The sequence below is a fragment of the Xiphias gladius genome, chromosome 18, assembly GCF_016859285.1.
Source record: "Xiphias gladius isolate SHS-SW01 ecotype Sanya breed wild chromosome 18, ASM1685928v1, whole genome shotgun sequence".
Classification (NCBI taxonomy): Eukaryota; Metazoa; Chordata; class Actinopteri; order Istiophoriformes; family Xiphiidae; genus Xiphias; species Xiphias gladius.
Genome location: NC_053417.1, coordinates 14,847,691 through 14,873,798, shown reverse-complemented (window position 1 = coordinate 14,873,798; position 26,108 = coordinate 14,847,691). Strand labels below are relative to the sequence as shown.

General features: G+C 42.9%; 1 protein-coding gene across 1 annotated transcript in view; it reads right to left on the bottom strand.

Annotated features, from left to right (window-relative positions):
- The window catches only part of znf385a (zinc finger protein 385A), a 56,800-nt gene extending 35,836 nt beyond the window's left edge, over nucleotides 1–20,964 (bottom strand). Inside the window, exon 1 of the mRNA XM_040153391.1 lies at nucleotides 20,660–20,964. Coding sequence (XP_040009325.1) covers nucleotides 20,660–20,669 — 10 coding nt within the window. The 5' untranslated portion in view covers nucleotides 20,670–20,964. The remainder of the gene's footprint in view (nucleotides 1–20,659) is intronic.
- Nucleotides 20,965–26,108: the final 5,144 nt, after the last annotated feature.

The following is a 26,108-nucleotide window of genomic DNA, read 5'->3' as shown; positions in this document are numbered from 1 at the left end:
CCTGCACAGAGGCACAGAGTGCCATGCAGGTCATTAGTCTTGAGTGTTTGTCTGGCAGCTGTGTCCTGAGCTGCTTACCTGCCTGGATGCTCCCCTCCCAGACAGCTGTGGCAGCACCATCCTTCATCCAGATAGCTGCCTCAGCCTCTGCTAGAAATGAATTAAGGACTCATAGTGTCAGACTCACAGGGAGTGATGCACTTCATCACGGAAGGCAACAAGCCACCACCTTCACGCCATCAAGCAAAACCACCAAACCCCCAAAACCTGAGCAGGCTTGACTGTAAGTGACCACAAGAGTGTGCTGCTGAGCCCCTCTGTAAACTTCAAAGCAGCCATTTCAAGTTCTTACTTTAGCGCCTGAAAATGATTATGAAACATAAAAACTGCATGTTCCGATTAAACTTTATCTCCCCCATCTTTTCTAATCATAGTATGCTAATTTATAGCTTCCTATGAAGGTTAATACAGGCACACAAGGTAGGTGGATGGAGATAAAGATCTGTTTGATTTGCTGCCTGGAACTGCTGGTGTTATACTACGGTTTAATGGGAGGATTATGCAGGAGAAGCTGGGAAAACTGAAACTTGTGTGATTACCACAAAAGCCAGTTGGCTTCTCTGTTTGTATTTGTGTTGCATTTAAGATGTGTGTGTGTGTGTGTGTGTGTGTGTGTGTGTGTGTGTGTGTGTGTGTGTGTGTGTGCGTGTGTGTGTGTATTCCTGGAAGTATGTGCATTTGTGTGTATATTGGTTAGTGTAAAAGGGTCTCGAGAGCTTAGTTTCTGTGATATGATACAACGGTTGCTGCTCAAGACTTCAGCACAGTGCTAAGTATCAATCCTTAATCCAGATCTACGCACTACAGTGAGACTCATGAACAAACACTCAAACAGACACACACACAAACAATGTGTTATCTAAATGGCTTACAAATGAATATTAGCTTTGCTTCTGAATTGTTTTGTTAGCATCTGTGCAGCGTAACTGCGCGGGCAACATGTTTGTGTCTGTGTGGGATGGTGTTAAACTTTCCCCTCTAATTGCAGGTCTTTTAGATTTTACCCAACCTACCAATTTGGAGAACAGCAATTTACTGCATTCATTGTACTGTAAGGTAGGAGTAAAGTACAGCCTGCAGCACGCATGGTATTATGCTCTGTGGCTAGAATTTTTTAAAGAATGTCCAAGTACCAGCAACATGAAGGTCAAACAAAGTTAAAACAGCTTCACATTAACGATCAAAGCTTCCCAAATCTCATACGCATAGTTTAGATTTTTAGGTAAAAGGACCAATTAGTGTAAGTTCATCATTGCCTCCCTTACACACATACACACACCAGAAAGTCAGGCTGCCCTTTGCAATCTTATCAGGGAACTTAATTCCAGACAGGTCCATTTCAAGAGCAGCTTCTATTCCAAAATATATATAACCCATAACAAATAACATCAGACACACCAGCTCCTCAAAAAACACACACTAAATACAGATATACTTGATTTAAGGAAGGGTAAACCTTCAGTCTCTCCCCAAGGTGAGTATTGTGCATAATGACAGAGTGGACGGGGTGGTAATGACACCCTAGTGAGATAATATGACAGTTGCAGGCCCCAAAAAGCCCCCCTCCAAGATCCTACCTTGATCTCTCCTAAGTAGCTGTATCAAGGCAGGGAGGGTTTAATTGCCCGTCTGTCTCTTTGGTAGACACAGAAGAGCTGACTGGGGATTCCAAAAGAGATGGAGAGAAGAAAGATGGGAGCTAAGGGAGGAAGCATGATGCAAAAATAATGCCATGGAATGAGGGTGAAGACAGTCTGCCCCTGATACCCCTGCCTACGTTGCCTGTCAACCCTCAGCTCCACAATAGACAGAATACACACTAGAGCCAGTGCACATGCTTGAGCCGCAGAAGCAGATGCACACCCCTTTAATCCCTCAGATAAATCTCCTGCTGGCTCCTCATCCGGCAGCAACTGAACTTTTGGAGAGTGTTGGCTTTTGTTGCTTGTGGGTTGAGGGATTGTGTGCTGGTACAACACACAAACACAGAGACACACTTGCACACTGACATGCACACACATGCACACAGATCCCTGATCTCTGTAGAGCAGCCAGCGACCTTCCTGATTTATGCTGTAGATATGCTGTAGCGTGCCGATCAGCTCAGTAAAGCCAAATCCTTTGACTCATTTTCCTTTTCTTTTCACACTGGATCTGTAGTATCTATTCATCCAAGGGCAGTTAAGGTGGGCTAGTAAAATGATACAGTTCCATCCCTTCCCGCATGACTGATATCCTGTTTGTGTGTGGCTCCTACCTTAAATCAATGGCAGCACTGATAATGATGATACTTTGGGCTTCATGTTGCAACTTGCACCAACCCATTCAGGACAGGATTAATAGATTTAATGAAAATGTCTGAATTGGCCTCAGTCTCATTACATTCCAATGGGATATTTATCTCTATAGCACCTTGTGTGATGAAAGCATACCATGTAATTAAGTTTGAACTATAGTACAGGCCCATAATCATTTAGTGGTGCAAAGCTCAGCAAGTGCAGCCTGGGTGTGTGCGTGCGTGCGTGCGTGCATGTGTGTGTGCGCGTGTGGTTGTGGTGATGGAGAGTGTTTGTGCTGTTTTGAGGTCAGTAATGACAGACAAATAGCAGTCAGGGCTAATGGGAGAGGACAGCCAAGGATAAAGTGAACACAGAGAGAACAGTGCAGCATAGCTCAACGCAGGCTGACTGTGGAGACAAGGCATACAGCACTGTTACAGCATTCACACACAGAGAGGGTCACAATTGGTGCATAAAACAAACACACAAATATGCGCAAACACACACCCCTGTGTGGTTACCCTTGTCAGTGCATGGGCTTACATTCATTCCCTAACTTCCCTAACCTTAGCACTAATCCTGACCCACATGGTTACATAGCTAACCCTATTTTATGTAACATTAATTCTAAACCTGGACCTTTAAAAGAATACTCCACCCAAAATGCATATTTTGAGTATCAAATACTCACTGCTTGTATACTTGGAAGGTAGCTCTGAAAAGTGTGTAGCTTTCTTTTTCACAGACGATGGCAGCTGTAAAAAGTAGGATTTTGTTGTAGTGGTATGAGAATTTTCTATGGACATTTGATCATTTTTGCTATGACTCACTATTTGAATACATTTTAACTACTATGAATTTAAGCTGACAATATAAGCTGCCATCCTCAGCAAGTGACGAAGTTTTTATTATTTGAGACTAATATATTTGAGATTCAAAAGACAGATTTTTTTGGTGGAGTATATATCTCAATATTTCCATACTTACAAAAAGCTATAGGGAACATTGAGATGAAAAAGCGTACATACAAACAAATGAACAAACAACAGTTCCCACAGTGTACAGTTCCCATATTTCACATTGGTACATGTTTTGGTCAACTGTAATTTTTCTGCAAAGCCCAGAAGTTTCAGTAGTTTCAGTGATTACCCCTTAAAACGGAATGAACTGACATCTGTCATCCGGCAGCTAAAAAGACGAAAAGCTTCACAGCAGATTCCAAATTCCTCTCTTCCAAGACCCCTGTCTTCTTTGAATTTCCTAATGTCTGCTTTCTTTCTTCCTCAGGTTTCTATCTTTTTATGTATTTTTCTTTTGTAATGAATGCTCCCTTGGCTGACAGCCAGTCAGGTTTGTAAGATGATCACCGAGTTGTCCAACAGAGATGTGTCTGAATGTCACTGGCTAAGGGCAAAGTCTTAGTCAGTGATGGATGGACTGCTGGAATGCAGTGGAGGAGAAACCGGAGCACTGCTTTGTTATGTCTGTTGAAAGACAGTGATCCACTGTAGCGGGGGCAGGTTAGACTTACTGGTAGAAAGGGGAGAGAAAATGCTGTCTGTACATCAGTGCACTGCAACAGAAACAGAGGGATAAAGAGATGGAGAGAGAAAACCAGAAAAAGAGGGAGAGACAGAAAAACAGAGGACAAGGTGACATTCTTCGTCTGAGAAGGCAGTACACCGGAACACGTACCCTCTTTGCCTCTCCCCCTCTCTCCACCTGTTCTCTTTTGCTGGTTGTTTTCCTTTCTGCAGCCTGTTCAGATCCGCTCCCCCTTGTTCCCTGCCAGCCAGCCCCCACCCAAACCCACATGTCTCTCCCATCTTCTCCCCTTCTTCTCTTGTTCAAGGCGGTGGTCACACACCCAAGTGGAACAATAGCCAGCGACTTTATTCCCATGCACCTCCCAGAAACCTGTGCCCTCAGGTATGGAATTCTATCACTCAGCCACTAACAGTTGGATCAACCCAAATACACTTCGAACAGAAGCAACAAAGGCAGCAGATTCTCTCTAAGATTAGACCACCAGCCCTAAGGCTGAAGAGAAAAGAAGGAAACATGATGGGTTGGTAGAAGGTGTATGTGGGATTTTTAAAAATTAACCTGCGCTGTTTGAACAACACCAACCATAATATCCTCCTGCCTGGTGTTTGCCAGTCCATTTCATATCTTCCATTCCCAAGGGAGGGTAGAGGGTAATATGCTATCAGCCTAATAGAGTGGGGGAGGAGACTTTATGGTTGATGGCCACTGCTTTCATTGTAGCCCTGCAGTGTATTGTCTATGAACATGGAGTAGCCTAACAAACGAGCATGTCCTCTAATATAGTGTTCTCTGTTTAACCTCTCTGTTCACGGCCCAATCTCTTTAAGTGCTGGGGGTCTTTTCCGTAATGTCACTTGTCATTGGTGTGACCACAAATGACACTTTTGTTTAAATCAGCATCCATCACCTCCCCCTGTAAAGTGTGGCAGGCAGCTGGGGAGCTGTGCACACTCAGAGAATCCGGACAAGCCACCAAGCATTTTTTAAAGGTTAAAACAACAACTGAAATTTAAAATTCTGTGCCGAAAGTGAGCACCACCATAGTGTAATTGAGACTTGTGATAGAAACACACACAAAAATCCCCCATGGATGCTAATTCCCCTGGCAAAGCTCACTATATGAAAGAGGGAAACCTCCTTGAACCAGACCTGAGCTCATTTTTCAAAGTAGAGAGCAATTCCCACCGTTGTCTCATACATAGAAGCTAAGTCGAGAGTAATCTTTTTGCTTTTTCATACCACCTCCCACACCATCAAGCTCAGCTGAGGCATATTCAGCACATTTTTTCATGATAGCAGGTGATGCATTATTCAGTCAGCTCTGGTTGATTTTGGCTGTAATAAATCTCCAGTCTATAGACATGTGGACATAAACCCGCACAAACTCATACACAAACTGGCATTCTCCAGAGTTGATGCTTGAGGAATAAAGCATGAGCACTGAGCATCCACAAATCACACCTCCGTGGAGAGATCTTAAACAAAGCATACGGTGGATGAAAGGAGTGCTAGGCTTTTGAAAAGCTATCCAAAGCAGCATGGTAATGAGAGTAATGAGGATATCAGACACTGAATGTGCTGCAATATGCTTGTTAAATGTGACAGCTGAATTACATCAGAGGTTCACCCCTGTGAATCAAAACACTGCTGAAGCAAATATTCTGTCCTATGGCCAAACATTTCCTCAGTTCACACTAACATTTAAGGACACTTTACTGTAGGCAGGGTCATTGAAATGTTCAGAGTCATTACATAACTTAAGAGAGGGGTAGCAGGGACACCTGGCGATGGGCAAAACTGGTCCTGAACTGGTGGGCCATATGATCACATACCTTCAAAGAGAGTTAAAGGGCAGCTCCACCAATTTCCAAAGAAAAACTCAGTTGACTAGTCATGGGGAGTACCACTCAGCCTGTGAAAACAGTTGTATAATGTTCTCTATGGCACTGGAAGGAGTCTGAGAGACTTGTCTGATACATCAATTGTGACCATTCTTCATGAAAGTGAAATACTAGATCACTGCAGTGCTATTTTAAATAAGATACTGAACTTAAAGGTCAGCATTTTGCTTTCTGGCAGAGTTAGATGAGAAGATTGCTAAAACTTTTATATTTTATATCATACACAGATTAGCCACAACATTACACGCTACACGTTTCAATGGGTGAATGGGATATATATCTGTGTGTGTGTATATATATATATATATATATATATATATATATAGTTTTGGTTGATCGTGTGTGTCTCTTAACACAAAGCTACAGGTCTGCACCCTCACGCACTCTGCCTGTTTTCCTTCACCTCCTCCTTCTAACTCACACCCACCCCCCATGCCCCAGTCTGACTCCTTGGTTTGTCTGAAGATCGGAGGGCAAAAGGAGGATGGGTAGAAAAGAGGGATGATCGTCCAGCAGTGTTTTCTGAGAGAGCAGAGTAGAAGAGGGTGTTCAGTGCCATGGCTTAGGTGCTGCTTGCCTTTGCAGCCTGGGCCTCATTGTTATTATGATTTATTTTTTAATGAGCAGTGCTGCCCTACCCTCTGCCATACAAAGGCCTGATTGAATCTGGCGTTCCATTAGCATGTTAAAGAGGCCCAGCTTCATCTATGAGCTGCTGACTGACAGTGGATATCATCTCTGTAATTGCTCCGTATACTGGAGCCAGAGCCAGCCAGCCAGAGAGAGAGAGAGAGAGAGAGAGAGAGAGAGAGACGCACACACACACACACACACACACACACACACACACACACACACACACACACACACACACACACAGACTGTGGAGGAAGGGGGGAGTTGAAGAAAGATGGGAAGGGAGGGATTAGGATTTAAAAAAGAAAGATGCAGGAAAGAGGGGGAGAACTGATGAGAGGAGCTGGTGGATCAAGCTACATCTCGGTATATCTCAATTTGGCACGGATGGGACTCCATGCAGAGAGTTGGGAATAGTCTGTTTGAATAAGGTTTTTTTTAAAGCTACACTCACAGGCTATGACACTTACCAAAGCAGAAACAGTGGCGGTGTTTCATAACAGAAGCCCTGCATGTACGTAGCTGAAGCTGTTATACAAGGAAATTATGTTGCACAGATTTTACATCTATTAATGTGCAAGTTGAAGCAAAGCACATATGAGATTCTGTTGCATGTACAGCTGGTATTTTTGAGCAGGGATGTCACGGTGTCATGTAAGTACATGTCACTGTGCCTGACACCTTTATGTGACAGTGTGCTCTTCTTCTTTTTGTCAGCTCTGCACCACATCTAACCCCATGTCTTCTGCTCTCTCCCTACCTCTGTATACAGAGGGGTTTTGCATGTTCCCTCTCTCTCCCTCTGTTTTTGTACTCACTCTATTCTCTCCAACTCTTTCACATCTACTTCCTCATCCCCTGCATCACTGAGCACCACTCCTCCACCTCCTCCTCTTCCTTTCCTTCCGTCGCCCTTGTTCTTCCCTTTCTCTGTTCCCTCCCTCTCTCTCTCTTTCTCTGTGTCCCTCTCTTTCTCTGCAGTAAATGGTAATTGAACAAACAGTGTGGTGGAGGAGAGCTGCAGAAAAGATGGTTATCCTAACCCCACATGCCATGCATCCAAAATTAGCCCCCCTCCCTCTCTCTCTCTTGCTCGGCTCGCCTCTGCTCTGCTGTGACAGTGTGACATGCATGCAGTCCCACAGTATCATCTGCCTTGTGTATTAATATTGGAGGACAGCCCAATGGTACCATGGTGAGTGAGTGTGCATGTGTGTCTATGTGTATGGAGGTGGATGTGTGAAAGAACTCAGATGTGCAGCGCCAGCACATTTCCAATCCTAAGGAGACCAGGTCATAAAGGAAGATGACAAGCACACAGAAGTACTCATATCCCGAATCTGCACAACATTGCAAAAGGGAAGGCTCGAAAGTGTCAACGTGCCACACGTAATCCTGACTCATTATATTAAATTTGCTACTGCTTGTCCTATCATCAGAATGTGATAGATGCTTCACGACCTGCCTAGATATAGCTAATCTATAAAGATGTTTTTATTTTTTTTTTACATCTTTTCAGGATTAATATGAATGAAATGTCGTGTTGTGCAGCTGAAAAAAATATGTGGGAGTAATGGGGCTTCCACATCAGAAACGACAAACCACAAAGCGCAGTATGTCACAAAGTCTGTTTTAAACAGACTGGATAGATTTACTAATGACATAATTAATGTGCTCAGTTAATGCTTTCAGGTTTTACTGTCAAACAAAGCAGCTTAATCCATCAACAACAGGAGGGTAGTCTCTGAGTTTTATTTGGCGTTTGAATGTAGTTTATTTAAACAAAAACAGCTAAAGCGTTCCAACTAACCCTGTTCTCGCAGATATTTTCTGCTGCTTCAGATTTTTTATTTTTTTATGCCAAGTTCTGGTATGAATATGTAGAACTATGTTATTTTGGATTCTCTGACACAGATGAAACTCTGACAAACTAAAAATTAACTTCCTTCCTTTTTTCTTCGTTGGAGTGAAAAATGCTAGCTTTTTAGTGGCATCGGACATGCTTCATAAAAGTAAATATGGATTTCTAAGTTTAATTTAGTTTAAACAAATGCAGAGGCCAAGTGCACAATCAGTTTCATATGTAAAGATAAGAAACCTTACAGTGCTGGTCATCAACAAGGAAAAGGTTCTCCAACTCTAAATCAAAGCAAGGAGAAAAGGTATTTTAAGAAGCTTTTATTTAATCAGACATATTCATGATCTAAAAGGCCAAAGGTTTGACCGGATAGACTTTGCATCATGGCAGACCTAATAAAAACCTTGTTATACAGACAATTTGGGACAACATATGGAAATAAGTTATTTTGACTTATAGTCTGTATCAAACTTAAATTTTATGCATGCATATTTTATATAGTGTTCATGCTTGTTTTATTCTGCTTTATGTTGTATTTTGTGTTTTTTCATTTGATTGTTGTATCTTGGATTGAATGTGTGTCAATGTGGATGTCAGTGTTTGGATAAGTGTGTCATGTGTAGGTTGTTTTATAACAAAATAAAACCAAACCAAACACCAGAAGTATAACTTCTTCTATCACCTAAAACTAAAACTTTTAGGTGATCTAAAACTTCTATCACTAGATTATTAATAATTTAGTTATTTTGGCCACAAAAACTGTTGGAATATCTGGTCAGAGTCTGTCTCACACATGAAAAACACAGAAAGGCGCAGCAACATCTTTTATTGAGAAAATGACCTTACTTTTCACATCAGGTGTGAAAGCTAGGTAGCAACACATTATTTCATGGGCACACTGGCCTTTCACATTAAACATTGGTTTAAACCAAGTCCATTAAATTCATTCAACATCTTCAGTGTAACCCCCCCCCCCCAGCACCAGCACCAGCACCACCACCACACACCTGTCCTTTCTTTTTTCCCACCTTTATGTTTGCATTCATTATAACTATCATTTATTATCATAAAAATTAGTACTAACTGAAGGGGTCTTGACTCGGTGCCACAGCACCTGAACACTATGTACCCTTCAAATATACAAATGCACACATACACACACACAACATAGTCCTCCTCCCACCCTCCAGGCTCTCCTTGCTCCACTAACACACCATGAAATCTCTAACACTCACAACACATTTACATGACATTACCGCTGAACTGCTATAAAATTGGTGCCTGAATAGCAACTGCTGAGATGCATTGTTTGTGTGTGTGTGTGTGTGTGTGTGTGTGTGTGTGTGTGTGTGTGTGTGTGTGTGTGTGTGTGTGTGTGTGTGTGTGTGTGTGTGCGTACTTGTACTGGCAAAGCACAACAGGAGTTTCAGCGGCTGTTTACATTGTGCTGATTGTCAAAAACATAATTTTACGACCGGTCTGTAAAATGGAGAATATTAATATGTGTTTGTGTGAAAAGGAATTCTACATCTGAGTTGAGACTATATTCGAGTCTGTTGTCTGATTGTAATGATCTCCTGTGGTCTCCTGTGTGCTGCTCTGGGATTAGCATGGTAATCATGCAGCATGTTGACACACACTGTTAGATTGATGTGCTTGTTTGTGTGGTGTAGGGCTGCACAGCTTTAAACACCAACTGACTGCATTAGCCACTTGCTACTAATCTGAGACTTAATGGCTTTCCCCAACAATGTTGTTCCCATGCACATGTTTTATTCAAATGCTTGCTGGGTCTGTTCGTAAAGTGCAGAGATCTATCACTGTTACTTTCCCTTACAGAAACGCTCTGGCCAGATCAATGTAGTCGTGTCTGAAGAGGTAGTTTATCACCAGCAATTATCCTCCAAGTAATACCCTCTCTTGTTTGTCTTGGACCAAGCAAATGGGACAAGTCAGAGTTTCAGATTCAGTGACTATTGATGCAGCCCCTAAGGCCAGTGCTGACATATGTATATATGTGTGTGTGTGCATGTTTGTGAATGTGTCCAAAGTAGAGCACAAAGAGGATCAGCTGGTAGACTGCTTTGTATCTGCAACAATAAAAACAGCCACAGGAAACAAGCAGACTACTGTCTTAATTTCCATCTCGCTCCCCTATTTTTGCCCAGTTGCTACTATTCTGAAAATGTGTACTGTGATAAAATGCCATGCGTATCTCAAAGGCTGCAACTGTAGTTCTTGGAGCTACTCTATATTTGACCAAAGCTTTATACAGCTATGGCATCAGAGTTAAAGATTTGCTCATGTCTTGGATAAGATTTATATTCTTTGCCTAACCCATGGGGTCTTATTCCGGGCATGCATAGCACACGTAGCCAAATAACAGCAACTCTAAGTGTCTTCATTCAGTAGCAGTGAAGAAGTGTGCACATATAGTTTGCATGCTTGTACATGTCACTGTGCACACGCACTTGAGGCCACTGACAGTGTGGTGGAAAGCCTTGGTGATGCAGACAGTGTAGCTTTGTGTGCTAGCTGGTGCTCCGCTGCTGCTAAAAGGACAGACAGATGTGACGCTACAGTGACGATGACAACAAACCATTATGTAGCTTTTCCTGTTCCTGCCCTGCGTGTTGCACACGTTCCACGCGCACCTCCTTCACCCTCATCTGTCTGCTTCTCTCCCCTGCTATCAGAGTCTCAGACTGCGGCAACACAGGGCAGTGAGACGGAAAATACAGTGATTGTTTCCGACGAAAATAGAGGGGCTCAGTGAGAGGGAGATGCAAAAAGAGAGCAGGAGAGAGAAATAGGGAACCAAAGGATGACAAGGCAAGGGGAGAAACCAATGGAGTAAAGGCAGAAAGAGAGAGACAGCGCATTAGAGCAGACCATTTTAAGGTCACTCTGTTGTTGTATAGGCTCAGGGGAGATTTTTGAGTAGCAGCTCCACTGACTAACCCTGATATTGTGTATATTTGAGGGAGTGAGCATGAGAAAGAAATGGAGGATAAACAGAAAAAAGGGAGAGGTTGAGAGTAAGAGATAGAGAGAAAGACAAGGAGGGAGAGAGTGCTGGACTGTACCATAAAGAGTCTCACCTTGTTCTGCACCATGCACACACAGCACCCCAGCTGTCATCCAGTTTTGCTCTCTTTCTCCATCAGGGCCGGTGGGGACATGCATCATTCATGAGCAGGGACTTATTTGGCTGCGTCATCTCCTCACATAACTGTCAATAACTTTTTTTCTAGCTCTGGCTTCACCTTTACACAGGCAGCAGGGTGCACTGGATGCACACAGCAAATGATAAATAGCATTTTTTCTCCAAGACAGAGCAAACTGCAGGAAGAGGCTTTATGACTGAATGGACTGTGACAAATTTCTTTCCAACAAGATCTTGACTTTCACTCAAGATTGAGCTATACTCCATTAGAACCCATAACATTTACAAAATGATAGATATAAATGATATTTCAAAGGATAAAGAACAAGTGTCAAAATGACAATATATTTAAAAATGGAATACACTATATATAGAGGATTAAATGGATGTGCTTGTTTTCTTTTTGAAATTAAAACATAGCCTTTTGGAAAAGAACACTTTAATATTCATCATAGCTGTTGCACGAGAAAGCTAGCAGCCACATGAAGAGAGTGTAATATGAAAAAGTAATTATCTAAGAACTGCCGTGTCCTGCCCCCAGCTCCCTTTTTGCCCAGCCTGTCCTCTTCGCTGAGTGCCTGTGTCGCAGCCTGCTGTGAGGCTGCCTGCTGTGAAGGTCACCCTCCCTGCAGCTATGGATTACACAGGAGCGCACAGCGAGGCAGAATGCGATACTGGCTTTTAGGGGAGGTCTGAGGCTCAGGTTGGCAGAGATGAGACCTCTGGAACTTCTGGACCCCACCGGGACTAGCCAGAATGATAACATAGCTACCTCTAGTCAAGTGCTGGAGCAACAGTACATATAAAGATGTAAAAGTCATCTATCTGTCTATCTATCTACCTACCTATTTATCTCATATCTATGAGTTGTTTATAAGTTGTTAGCAGTTCCACCAAAGATACTTTTCATCTCTAAATTTCTAGATGGTAGCAAAAAAGTAAAGGTTAGATTAAAGTCCCAAATATTCATACAAATTTATGCAGCAGAAATTCCAATTTTCTGTGGAACATGCACTTTTCCTTTTGAAAAGTACCTGTTCTTCAATTGGTGCAGAACACACAAAAACACAAACACAAAACCAGACATCAGTTTGCTCCAGTGTATCCGTGGCTGCTGTGTAGGCTCACCACCAAAGTGCATGAAAAGGAACCGTCAGGTATCAGAGCAGCACTGACGGGCCAGCAACAGCCCTACATGAGTCACAACACTCCCAGCAGGCACAAGAGGGAATCTAATCCTGTGGTCTTCATTAGGTGATATCAAAAAGCCTTCAAAAGAGCATTCATCACTCTGTTTTCTAGCCTGAATTCAAAGAAGGGGGGTGGCACCTTTTATCCTGCAAAATGGTGCAATGAGGGTCATTTTTCCTTTGAGTGGGACCAGAGCCATTTAACAATGGCTCTCTCTGGAGTCATGCCACTGTTTAGAGGTCACAAGAGACAAAAAAAAAAATATTCACGCATACATAAAGATGCACTGCGCAGATCATGTTGTCCTTTGCTGGCTCGACTCTCCCTGCTGTGACCTTAATTTGTTCTGTCTTGAGTGTAAATGCCCACCGGGCAGCTGATGCACCCCAAGGGAGCAAACTGACAGGATGTGTGAGCATTATGTACATGTGGGTTTGAGCATATGTGGGTGAAAGACAGAGATAGAATTAGATTAAAAGAAGAGGGTAAAGACTGAGACAAACAAAAAGGCACAGAGAAAGAGTATACATTAAGATGTAGGTGTGGTGTGTATGTGTTTGTGATTGTGAGATTCTCAGGTGAGCCACAGCTATGTTCACAGGTTTAAGTAGAGGCGACAGGAAGGGGAGAGACCGCAGCTGAAAGTGCTGGAACCAGGGCCACCAATAAAAGTAAAAGAACACAAGCTGTCTGCCTGCCAGCTAATCCTCTAATGAAGATCTGTGGCAGTGGCTGGCTGGTGATTATTGGTCCAGCACAGTGACAAAAACCATCTTCTTTTGCTACTGTAAATACAATCTCTCACATTTACACAAGCTATCACAGGCGCGAATGAGAAAATTTAGGATGGAGGCAGAAACACTGCTGATACAATGTATATGGGCTGGCTACTGCTGTGCTCAGACACGCTGTCAAACCCCTGATGCTAAATTAATAAGCAATCCCATTACAAGCCCAAACATTAACCAACATTATTCAGTTGTGAAGAATGCAATGCGAAGTCGCTTATGTTTATGCTGTTATTCCTGTCTCATTGGGCCAAGTGCACCGATCCTGACTATGCTAATTTTATGGAAATGCTTGTTTCCATCCTTCCTCTCTGACTCCCATTTGTTAGCATTCATCAGTGCTCTTTTGAACCAAGACAACTGCAACTGTCTGAGCTTCAGTCTTAGCTGAGATGTGTGTTGAACATATAAGCAGGAGTTCATCCATCCATGTATCCCATAACAGACACTGCTACTGCATTAGGAGAAACTGAGAGGGGTAGATTTGAGAATTCAGTCCAGCCTACCATCTCCACACTTCCTGAAAAGATCAGCACTTGGATCTTTATATACCACAAACACAAAAATCGCTGCAATAGATATGTGTTTTTCATAAAAAGTTGCTCTTCAAGGAAACCAAGAGCCCAAAATACGGCACGTTACAAACACCAGCCTCAAGGTAAGTAGACATGGTAACACTGTAAATGGATGACCTCAGATACCACATTACCCCTGTGTCCCTTACAGCCTTCTAATCCACACCTCTGGCACCTCACCCTCCTGATCCTCCCTCTCTCCTCTCCCCTTAGGCAAGGGCAGGGAGCTACGTTGCAGGTCCTGGCAGAGTCCTTTCTCCTCCCACCCTCTCCCTCTCTCTCTCTCTCTCTCTCTCTGAAGGGTAGGGCCGCTTGTTCAGGGAAAGAACTTGTGTGGAGACAGGTGTGCATACCAGACGGCTGCACTAAACCCTGTGCCACACGGATCCAATAACTACCTGCTAGAGAGGTTTCTCCGGCTCTCATCCAACACGGAACTAAGCACATCCAAAGAACCCTTCTGCTGGTCAAAGCTACGGTAGCTGTCAACGGACAAGATGCCACAGAGGGCAGGTCTGACCTCAGCCTACTGCCACCTTTTTTATTCACAGGCCTTTCCGCATCCCATCAGCAATTATACACACCATTAAAACACATTGGAACAGATTTAGCTGGCAGGGGGGAGGCGTTTGGGGTGGAGATTTAGGCTATTTTGAGCTGTTCATGTAACATTAAGGATTAAAAGCTAGCTCAAGGCTTTCTTGGAAGCAAAAGCTAGTAGTATTCATTTAGTCTGTGTGCCTGGTTAACCCTGTGTTAGTAAAGCAAGAGCTGGATGGATGAGGTCACAGAGCGAGGAGATGTCCTTGTGGCTATAAGTAAAGTTCAGGCAGGGCTGTAGGATGACATTCCCAACAGTGTCAGTCGGATATACTGCTCGCATTTCCTCTTTGCATGAGTCAGATGATACAGAGAGACTACAGCTCAATGCAGGCTGTTGGAAGGAAGCATCTATTTCTCCCCGTAGGCCAGCTTAAACCGAAAAATTGTCACACCACCCCATATGCAGTCTTTCTCATCTCACTGTTTGCTCATTTCCTCTCTGCCTTTATCCCTTCAATACTCCCTTAAGTCTCTCTCCTCCTACACTATTCACTTGGTCCTGCGCTCTCATTCTTTGGTTGCTTAATCAACTTCCTCCACCTCCTCCTCGCCTTCAGCTTCCTCCTCTCTAGCCATGCCCCTACGAATTGACCTTGCTACATCTCAAGGAGAATTGATTTCTCTTTGGGTCTTTGTGTGAAACCCTATCTCAACAGCACTCAGAGGAATCCCCCCCCCCCCAGAGCTGCATGGAGGTAATTCTCTTTCATAAGGACACTTTTCATTCCATTTTATCTGTCTGCCTTTCTCTCTCTCTTCTCCCTCCTCTTCTACCCGTCTTCTCTTCTGAGCACACAGAAATAGAGCAGGCATGATTAATGCAACATCTATCGCCGCAATGCTTGGCTGCTGTTTGGGAAATTGTTATTTATGCACCTTCCAACACTGCTGAATTATCACATTAGTTGACTGATAAAACAGTTTGACTTTTTACATTTGATGAGGATGATTGGTAAAGAGAAAACACAAGGGCTGGATCAGACATTAATTTAACATGTATTTCATATATTTTCATAAATCCAAATACGGGGGGGGGGCACTATGCTACTTCAAGCATTGCAGCAATAGACTGTTGTATTTGATATAAAAAATGTAAAATGAAATTGAAAAAATTGTCATGTCAACCTTTTAAAAGTAGCCAAGCACGGTTGCTTTGACGCTATAGGTGATACATTTTTTCCGTACATTTATAGTGCACCTGAACTTGTAGGACGTGTACAATAATAAACCTCAGTATACTGACTCATGTCATTATATATACTATACAGTGTGCACATGTACTATCATGCCAGTACTCATTGGAAATGTAGTTCAGCCCATTAGTAGTTTCCAAATACATACAAAGTTCTAAAAAATGGCATGTCACAAAACATGAACATTAATCAAAACAACAGGTAATTGACAATAAAAAAATCAGTCAGTTATATCAGAGTGAAATATCGGAGTGAAAGTTTAGAGTTACAATACTACAAACACATCATCAAAGCAGACAACAGTAATATTCTACATGATAAAGGTAACAATGCCATTTTGCAAACCCTAGAGAGCTGCAGTGTGAAGAATCATCTGTACCTCTTTCCACTTTGTGATCAGACTGATTATTGAAGCATACGGAACATTTTCCAGGCTTCAACTCCCAGGTGTCTTGTAGCCCCAGGATTCCCAGTAAGTAGTCAGCCAAGCTGCCTTGGTGAATGCACTAATGTGACACCATAATCATGCACAGGTGCATTTTTGTGCTTCACAGAACAACAGCACCAAGCTGTTGGTGGTGGTAGGTGCCGGCACTGGTATATGTGTGCGCGTGTTTGTGTGTGTAAACTGTACATTTTATTAAAGTGTAGGCTTGTTCTGAAAAACTGCATCATCTTTACTCAGTGTGTGTTCTGAGTAAAAAAGACCTCATCACTCAAATTCACAAAATAAAACCATGCGTACTCTTGTACCGTTGTGGCCTTTACTTTTAATGAATGGTCATTGACATAGGGCACTGCAGTGAGGCAGAAGAAGCAGTGGGAGTCAGAAGAACAGACACCTCCACCTCCCTCTGCTCTGCAGTGCTACATACACTGATAGGCCACACACACACCCAGATGCACTCACAGACACAATGGGTTGCCTTCCCACCGGTCCAATAACAGGCCTATTCATTAGAGTCTCTCACAGACAATATTGACAACCTGCTGACATTGAGTCACTCCAGCATAAACAAATAGACCAATAGAGAACAGCAATGGAGGGTTGGGAAGGAAGGGAAGAGACCTGTTATAGTGGCTTTTTGACTGAGGAATCCTCTCCACAATCCAGGGGTGAGCCAGATGCAGAAAAAGAAAAGAGAAGAGAAGAGAAAGACAGCTGTAATTCCTGCTACTTCTACCCAGCCACATACATAAACTCCCGTCCTCTCACACGCACAGACAAGCACACACAACACAGTGTCACATTAATCTTGCATCCTAGATCACTCCTGAGATGTGTGGCCGTTTCTAATTATGATTAAGAGAATACGTCTTATCAATGAGTGCCTTACCACATGGATGAACTACTGAAAGGTGAACAGGGTCAAGTGCAGTGGACCTTCTCATCACACAGCACCATGTCATGCCATCCCCCCCGAAGAAATATCCTTGCTGAAAGGAAACGGGATATTCTTCAAAATAACGTGGGGAAATTTGAATCCACTGTCCCACGTGTCCCAACATCCAATTTAGCAGTGAGTTTACACGGTGATTTAGCGAGATTTATCACTCACAGGTGCTAATTGCTTATGAAAGTTTATATCTCAGTATATGCCAAAGCATCAAGAAGTATTAATGCATAATTTGTTCAGCATGTTTCTCTGCAGGATTCTCACATTTCAGCTGCAATAAGGTGTTCCAGCTTTATGTTGGATTTGCAAAGAAGCGTAAAAGGACTAACTGTGCTATGCATACCAAATATCTGACTCATTAAGGAGTTATAATTACTCTGTCACTTTGACATAAACTAAGAGAGCAGAGCAGTCATAGGGAAAAAGGGGGGGAAAAAACTGCTGATCTGCTCAATGACATATTCTCAGATGTCTCTTTGACCTGACCTCTGAAACCAGGTGAGTGTGTGCAGGCGGTTGGAGGAAGGGGGGATGGAGAGCTGGGTGAACGGAATGAGCAATAGCTATGCAGACAGGTCAACAAAGAGACACACTTTATTAAGACAGATGAGGCTGGAGTGGGCACACAAACACAAAGACAAAGGAGCAGATAGACTGCATGGCCCTGAGCTCAGGAGGTTAGCTCTGACTCAAACAAACAAGATAGATGAGACAAAGAACGACATCCAAACATGAACTGATTATGACTGAAGCTCCCCTAAACACTTTGAGATGAAGCTAAAAAAAACAAATGCCCCAGGAATGCTTGTCAGACAGTCATCATGCAACATTCGGGGTGATAGTGAGAGGACTTTACAGACATTTCTTATCTAATAGTAGATTCCATACCAGCAGCTCTCTCCAGGCATCCGCAAGCTGGAAGCGTAGGAGATTTTTTTTACACAACATGGCGGCTGATCACAATGACACCACAGTCAATCGAGAGGCTCTACATTAACATTAGCCCAGTGATCATGTTCTCTAACAGCTTGCAATTGTTCTCTCGCCACTTTGCTCTGTTCTCTGTCCAGATGACATACTCACATTTTAATACATGCCCATGTCAGGCTGAGCTAAACTGGCTGCCCGCAGCTTTGTATAGAGCAATCTGTACAGCACAACCACACATCCATTGCCATTATCAGCATCAGGACTGTCATCACTATCGCAGACCTCTGCCAGGGCCACAGATTGCCCACGTAGCTAGTTATCATGGATTTGTGAATACAATGTCAAGGACAGAGCAGCACTGGAAAAGGTTGTTTGCTCAAGGTCATACAAAACGAGGAATAGGAACAGACTAATAGCCATACAGTCACAGCTAGTGAGGCACTCGGTTTACACAGGCATACAGACACCATTCATATTTTACACACTAATTTTTAAAAACGATATATATTGCCATTTGTCAGAGATATGTTATCACAACCTTGCAGATTTATATCAGTGAGCATAATCAGGAAATATGCTGATTGGAGGTCCAGATCAGCCAGTGCCAGAATTGTAAAGGTCATTACAATGACATTACCCTTTTCAGAGGAAGAAACCAGAAATGTCAAATCGCTCAGCAGCCACATCATGCAAATGGAGCGGAATGTTAGGCACTGGGAAATCTCAATATTCCGACAGACATAATGGAAGATACCTATCTGACTGACAACTTAAATAGAAGGAGTTTAGGTCAGCTTTTTTGGCTGCTGTCAAGGGAGACAGACCATCAGATGTGATTAAAAACAGACACAATTGGCATTTCTGAGTTACAGTACATTACCACTCTTTAAACACGACTCATTCTGGTGTAAATAGCTGCCATACATGCAGTGAACTGATACTGACGGCATTCTGTGTTGCTACAGAGGCAGAAAACATGGCACTGCACAACAGAAGTCACATTCCATCTTTTATTACTTCTATCACAAATGCTGTGCCAAACAGTTAAAACCGACCCAGTGTAATAACGACACTAAGCTCAAACCATTGCTCTGATGATCAGGTTGACCCACTGTTTGTTACTGTGGTACAGCTGTAGTTGAGAGTTAATGTTGCTATTAACATCTCCTGACCAAATAACATTCACAGGAGGTGCCACGACATGTATCCTGATGAAGACACTGCTTGCCTAAATGTTAAATGAGGATGAAGTAAGGGAATTCTTTACTTTTGACCGGCTGCATTAACTGGAAATGTAGCACATGAAAAAACAGACACAGACACAAAATGACACAAATCTCAATATAAAACAGACAAAAGAAAAACTTGAGCGAGTGAGAAAGTTCCCCATTGAACAGTCATTCTATAGCATGAACTTCAATAACTTGCTTAGAGCCTTTAGCTCACGGGAATATATTTCCTTCAACGTGCACACTTCAAACTCCCGCACCTAAGACTACATGACTCCCTATAATCATTAGAGATGTCTGCTTGAAAAACATGCCTGCCGGGAGAGTAGAGGAGCAGAGCTGCGCCTGAATCAGCCCAGGCATGCGTTAAAACAAAGTGGCCTCTCTGGCCGAGCTCATAGCAACACATACACACTTAAAACAAATGCACACACAGTCTCACAGACAGGACCATACAAAAATTAGAAGACTCTAGAATACTTTCACAAGCTTACATGCACTGCGTTACTTATTTTACACACACACACACACACACACACACACACACACACACACACACACACACACACACACACACACACACACACACACATACACATATGCGTTCTTTCTATCATATCACTGGACTTAGAAAGGCAAGCTCCCATCCTCTGTATGAATGTACAAGCTGACTATGTAGAGCACAGAGACCACACAGAATCCCCTCTCTCAGACATGGCCAATATGAGACCAGAATACTAAAGAAGAAAGGACTGGCTGACTCAGAACAGATCATCCCTGTATAATAAGTAAAAGCTATACTGTGCTGCAAGCAAAGGACTGATTCTTTGTATGCTCATCATTGATTAGGATGGTTACAAGGAAAGGTTACATAGGAACTGGTACTAGTGTAACAAATTCCCAAAAGAAATACATACGCAATGCATTAATCATATATCAAGTTGTTCTATAAATTTGCATTTCATTAGTTATCAGTAAGTTGGTATGAAGCCATGTTTGTGACTTCACCTCTGCTGGCAGGATGTGAGAATGGTGGAGCCTGGTCATGTGACCAAACAGCCCATAATGATACAGTCCAGCTCCAAACACTATGACCTTCCCTGTCATCATTCACACCTGCCATATTAATGGCACACTGTTATTGTAATCACACGCACTAACCATGATTTAAGGGTTCATCCCGGCCAGTGCTCAGTACTGACAGATGTCTGTGTGGAATGGTAACCAAAGTTTAAGTAGGGATTAGTGATCCAACGGCATGACTGGCCTCTCCAAAATCCCATGCACCAAAAACCGACAACTCACCCAAAATCATGCTGTGTGTTGCCTTTGTTATCCCGGGTTTGACTAGTGATCCCTCACTGCCCCTGTCTCTCCTGTTTTTGCCAAGGGACAATGGCTCCAAAATCTCTTTTCAGAGTTCCTCTCCACTGTCCAGAAAGAGGCAACTCAGAGAGGCAGTGCTAGATCTGAGGAGAGACTTCTGCTGCTGCTGCTGCTGCTGTTGTTTCTGCTGCTGCACATGTCGTCCCTTGCGCCTGCCCTCTCCAGGTGAAAAGCTGAGTGTGTGTGTGTGTGTGAGAGAGAGAGCGTTTTTGTATGTGTGTGTGGAGGAGGGGATCCAGCGTTTCTGCAGTTGTGGCTCAGGTAAGCCCGAGGACAGTATGGAATGGGTTAGAAGCAGAGGGAGAGAGAGGGAGAAGAGGGGGAGCCTAAAGTGTGACAGCCAATCAGAGGGGGAGGCTACAGAGCCAAGATCTTCTTCTCCACAGCAGCCAGGAGGAATTGCAGTGGTCTTCAACAAACAGCTGACAAGCAGTTTCTTCTCAACTGTATAATTTCGCAGGGATCTTCAGAGGGATGGTCTTCAATGCACTTTAAAGTCGGCGCTTGCTTTGTCTTTCTCTGTAAAATACACACTCCCTTTTCCACTCTGGCTTTTGCTCCCTCTCTCTGCTTCTTGTTTTTGGGGTTGGGTATAACCTAAAGGTACCTTACATGCCTCTGCTCTGATTGGTGGCAGCCTCGACCAATGGGAACAGCGGCAGACACTTGTCATCATGCAGACTGGAAGTCATGCAGGAGAGACAGAGCATGACTGAAAATGCCGTCTCCCCCAACCACTGTTTCTCCCTTTCATTTCCCACATTCTCCTCACCCAACTCCCCCGCACAGAGAGCCTGATTGTCAGATCTGTTTATTGCGTTTGTTGTCTATTACCCCTCCCCCTCTCTCCATGTGTATGTGGACTTGTCAAAGGATTAACCTTTTATCTGTGTGGCTCTGTCTCTCTCTCTTTTTCCCCCTCCATCTCTTGACCTGCCCAGGCAAGGTTAGACATTTTATCAACCTCTGTGTTTTTGGCAAAGGGATGGAATTCAGACTTGGAGTGGAGTGGGGAGCGGGGGGTGGCAAGCAAAAAGGAGAGATGAAATAGAAAGCGACAGAGCGGAGGAAGCAGAAGAAGGAGGGGCAGAGATTAAACTAAATACAAACTGACAGAGGGATGAAGAGACGTGGAGTGACAAGAAGACACGACCGCGAGGATGGAATACAGAGACGAAGACAGACAGTCGGACATAGAAGAAGGGTTGCGGAGAATTAAGCTGTGGACCATAGCAATGCAGTCACTAATTGAAGAGGAGCTTCACAGCCAGCTTCTTATGGTCCACTTCCTTCACACCAAGAAACCACTCAAACAACGTCTGCTGTCATGCCTCTGGACCACTCTCTGCTTCTCTCTCTCTCTCTCTCTAGCTTCCCTTGTAAAGTAGAATCACAGGAAAGCTAGAGACATAGAGAGAGACCTTTTGAAAATCACACAGCCACAATGTTATTGAGAAGCTCAGTGCCTAAAAGAAGGCTTAACAAAGCTGTCAAAAAATTAATCCCCTTGGGCAGGCATGCTTGCAAACACACAGATACAAATACGTGAGCTTGGGGCTACAGAAAATGCTGCCTGGTGTTCATAGTGCCTCCTCTTGTCCTGCCCCCCCTTCTCAGGCTGAGGCTGTGAGTCACAGGGTGTTGGAGTGAATACTAAGGAGGCTGGCTGACACCTCCAATACCTCTCTGCACAGCAGCTCCCTTGCACACATTTAATCCATTGTATGTAAACACTGGCAGATTTAGGGGCCACAAACACCCACACAAATTCTTATGGATTGTAAATTTGGGTAAAATCCACTTACTAAAAGCTGCTGGTATTATAGAACACATGGTAGCTCTTAGCGAAGGTGCACGAAAATCAAGATGTAACACCTTGTAGTAGTTTATCATACACATTAAATAGTGAACTTAAAAAGTGACAGAAGAGGGCCAAACATCTTACAATGCAAAAAGACAAAGAGACAGAGTAGAAAAGGAATTTGACCCAGTGAGTCCCTGGATCAAACACTCATCATGTCTGCAGGAAACTGACAGAGCACTGACAATATTAGCTTTTAAAATGGGACACTAGCAGCTGGACCTATAGTTATCAGCAATACAGCTATGCGTGCCAGTCCTTCCATGAGCATCTGTGTGTGTGTGTTTGTGTGTCAGCAAAAGGACTGAGATAGGGTTTCCTCATTAGTTGTGTTGGTATCAATAATTCAGAGCCGGTCCTTGTTGGCGTTCAATGGGCCGAGTGCTAATGTGCTGTCAGGCCAACGGGGGCCCAGGGCCCAGCGCCACTTTAATGGATGTCATGATGAGAGGGTGAAATCGGAGCAGGGAGATCCTGTATCATCCATAGGAAAGAAAAAGGTGGGAGGACATGGCAGAGGAGACAGGAGACAGGAGACAGGGGTGGGGTGAGGGCCACGGGAGGGGAGCACAGATGGCATTTTTGGACAGGTATGTGTGCAGAGAAGTGATGGAGAGAAACAGGGAGAAGAGAGAGGAAGAGGGAAGGAAATTGGGTTATTAGGTCCCTTTGTTTGCCACTGGCTACAGATCAATCATTCTGAAGATGATGTGCTGACCTCTATCACCTCTGAATGGGGGGGGGGGCATCAAGGGACGCATCTTAAACGGCCACTAGGGGATATTTTAAATGAATAATTAACTGACATAATTTCATTTTGCCAACCACTTGAATCGCTAGAGGTAATTTACACACAAATGTCTCTTAAAAAGTGATGGGAAAAATAGAATATACGATGACGCTTTATTTAACAGGTCCATAATTTACAAATCATTCCCCAGGAAAATTTCTAAAAAATGTGTCACTTGGGACCAATTATAGGGAAAATGGTATTTTCTTTGAAAATGCTGTCCCATCAAAACCCTTCATTTATTATTATTCATATATGTTGAACTGTGTGCTTGATGCTTTTCTATTTTTGCATGTTCAGCTGACCTGCTGATCTCTGACTGAAAACAACTTTTGGAATTAATTTGTATTTCTATTTTTCATGTAAAACCATCAACTTACATAATTATTTTTGGGAAACATTTTAGGAAATTATTAAGATATTATTCAGACATTATAGACCAGTAAAATTAAGCACTTTTATTGTTATAAGACAGATTTTCAGTATAAAGATTTTTTTTCTTATCCTAGAATGATTTTTTGATCCGTTGTTTTTCGAACAACAGATTAAAATTAGCCTTCCAAGATAACTGTGGCTCATATACAGTTTTTTCAACTGATTGTCAGGCATTCCAGGCTAAATAAACTAACCTAAGAAGAATTACTCTACTTTATAGTAACAAAAAAAAAAACAGGCTCCTGTGATGCATAGGAGAAAGAGCGAGAGTCAGATACGCCCAGTGTGTGTGCTGTGTGCATAAGGTACATGATGATAAAGATAAGATGCCTCTGAGGTGATAAACACAGCAACATTTGACAAACCAAAATAACAAAATAGAATGGAAGGACAATTAAACCAGGAGAGTGTCAAGCCTCAGCAGTGCTCCAACTGTGAGTCTCGTAGCATTGTCAATGGGAAAAGTGAATAGAACTTGTTCTTCCTTTACTTCCTGTGGCTGAGTTTTCTAACATTTTGTTTTCTGTAATGCTGTTACATTTTATGAATTGTTGTTTTGTTTTTTATTTTGTTGCAGTGTTTTGTCCAATGTTGTTGTGATTCAATATTATATTGATGCACCTCAGACCATATAAGATGATGGCAAGGTTGAGGAAGATCAGTGAATTCAACCAACATAGAGTACATGACTATTTCACTCTGCGGTATGAGAATTACATTACCTGTCAGCCACCCTTCCACCCACACACAGAGACTTGTTTTTTTTACTTGTGAGAATGTTGTTTTGACTCACCCTAATTCCCTGAAGGCTTATCCCAACCTTGACCTTAAGTACCAGATGCCTAACTCCAAGCCTTACCCTAACTTTATCCTGAGCCTAATTCTAACCATAACACTGTAACCAAGTATTAACCCTAAAAATAAAGGGATGACCTAGCGAGGAATCCGTCTTTGTCAGGAGATTGAAGGGGTGGTCCCAAAATGTGATTAATAAAATTGTAAATGCACAGTGTGAAGCTAAGAGAGGACTCAATTCACTGGACATCACTGCTAAGCTTAGATAGTGATTACTGGTTAACCTATGCTGCCGTCTACTGGTGTAAACCTGTCAACACAAGATAATCCAAGCAGACACTGGGAATCTGTCACAGTATTCTAGCTTTAGCGATCGGGTTACTAGATTGGAAGTTATATAATGAAAAATGATCCCATGTAAACTGCGAGGCAAGTATGTTACCAGATTCATTACAACACACAGAGGGGTAAATAAGGGAACCAAACGGATATGAGGTACAGCTGGTATAGTATTGATGGCCTGTCAGACTGAATCAGAAATACCTTACTCGAGCAGAAAGCTTGACTATCTACAGCATACAGGCTATCTACAGCATACAACAAACTTGACAAAGCAGCTGATGCCAGTACCGTTACTGTAAATGTTTTTATCGGCAGAATGGTGAATTACGCAAAGTGCAAAGAGCCTGAGTGCAGCAGGTCAAATGTGAAAGGAATGACTGCTGAGTATGAATGACTTATAAAGCTGATGTGAAGCAATAGTGTGTGAGAGATATATCAAACCTGAGGGAGAGAGCACATCAAACTCCACCGATCATATAATGCTATGATCTGTCTTCCTCATTCTTTTCCTGCGGGGGATAACCACAGTAAATCTACACTCACTGAAATCTGTCAGACAGAGCCTAACTCACTTCCTCAGAACAGCTCAAACGCAGTGTCAATACGCTGCTTTTGTTGATCATAAATTCTAGTCATATTTTATGAGCCGAGGCCTGCGGGCTCTTTGTGACTTTCCAGAAACCTTAGTTTGCCTTTTTCCTTCTTCTAGAGTCTGCTTGCATGATGTAATGAAAGGGATTTCTGTTGATACAGTGTCTGCACCTAGGTCATATATCATGCCTTGGGTGTCTCCTGGCACTGGGGTGGTGAATTTAGAGACTGTCTACGAAGGTCAAAGGTGAGAGGGCCAGGCAAGCACCAAGCAGCATACTTGTACTTCCCCTCATAATGTGGCAAAGCATTTACTAAAGCCTATTAGACAATGAAATCTTAAGTAACTTTAAAAGAAAGCAATCACCTCTCTCCGTTTATATACCAGGTAATGAGCCTGTCATGACACGTTTTCCATTTGCCGGCTTCATTAAGAGCATGCATGGCACATAACAAGTAAGTCAGCTCAGTATGAACAAAAGGACCTCTGCATTCCCCTTGAACTGGCCTGAGCCTGCAAATCTGACAGTTAAGCATATCAGTTTGCAACTGTG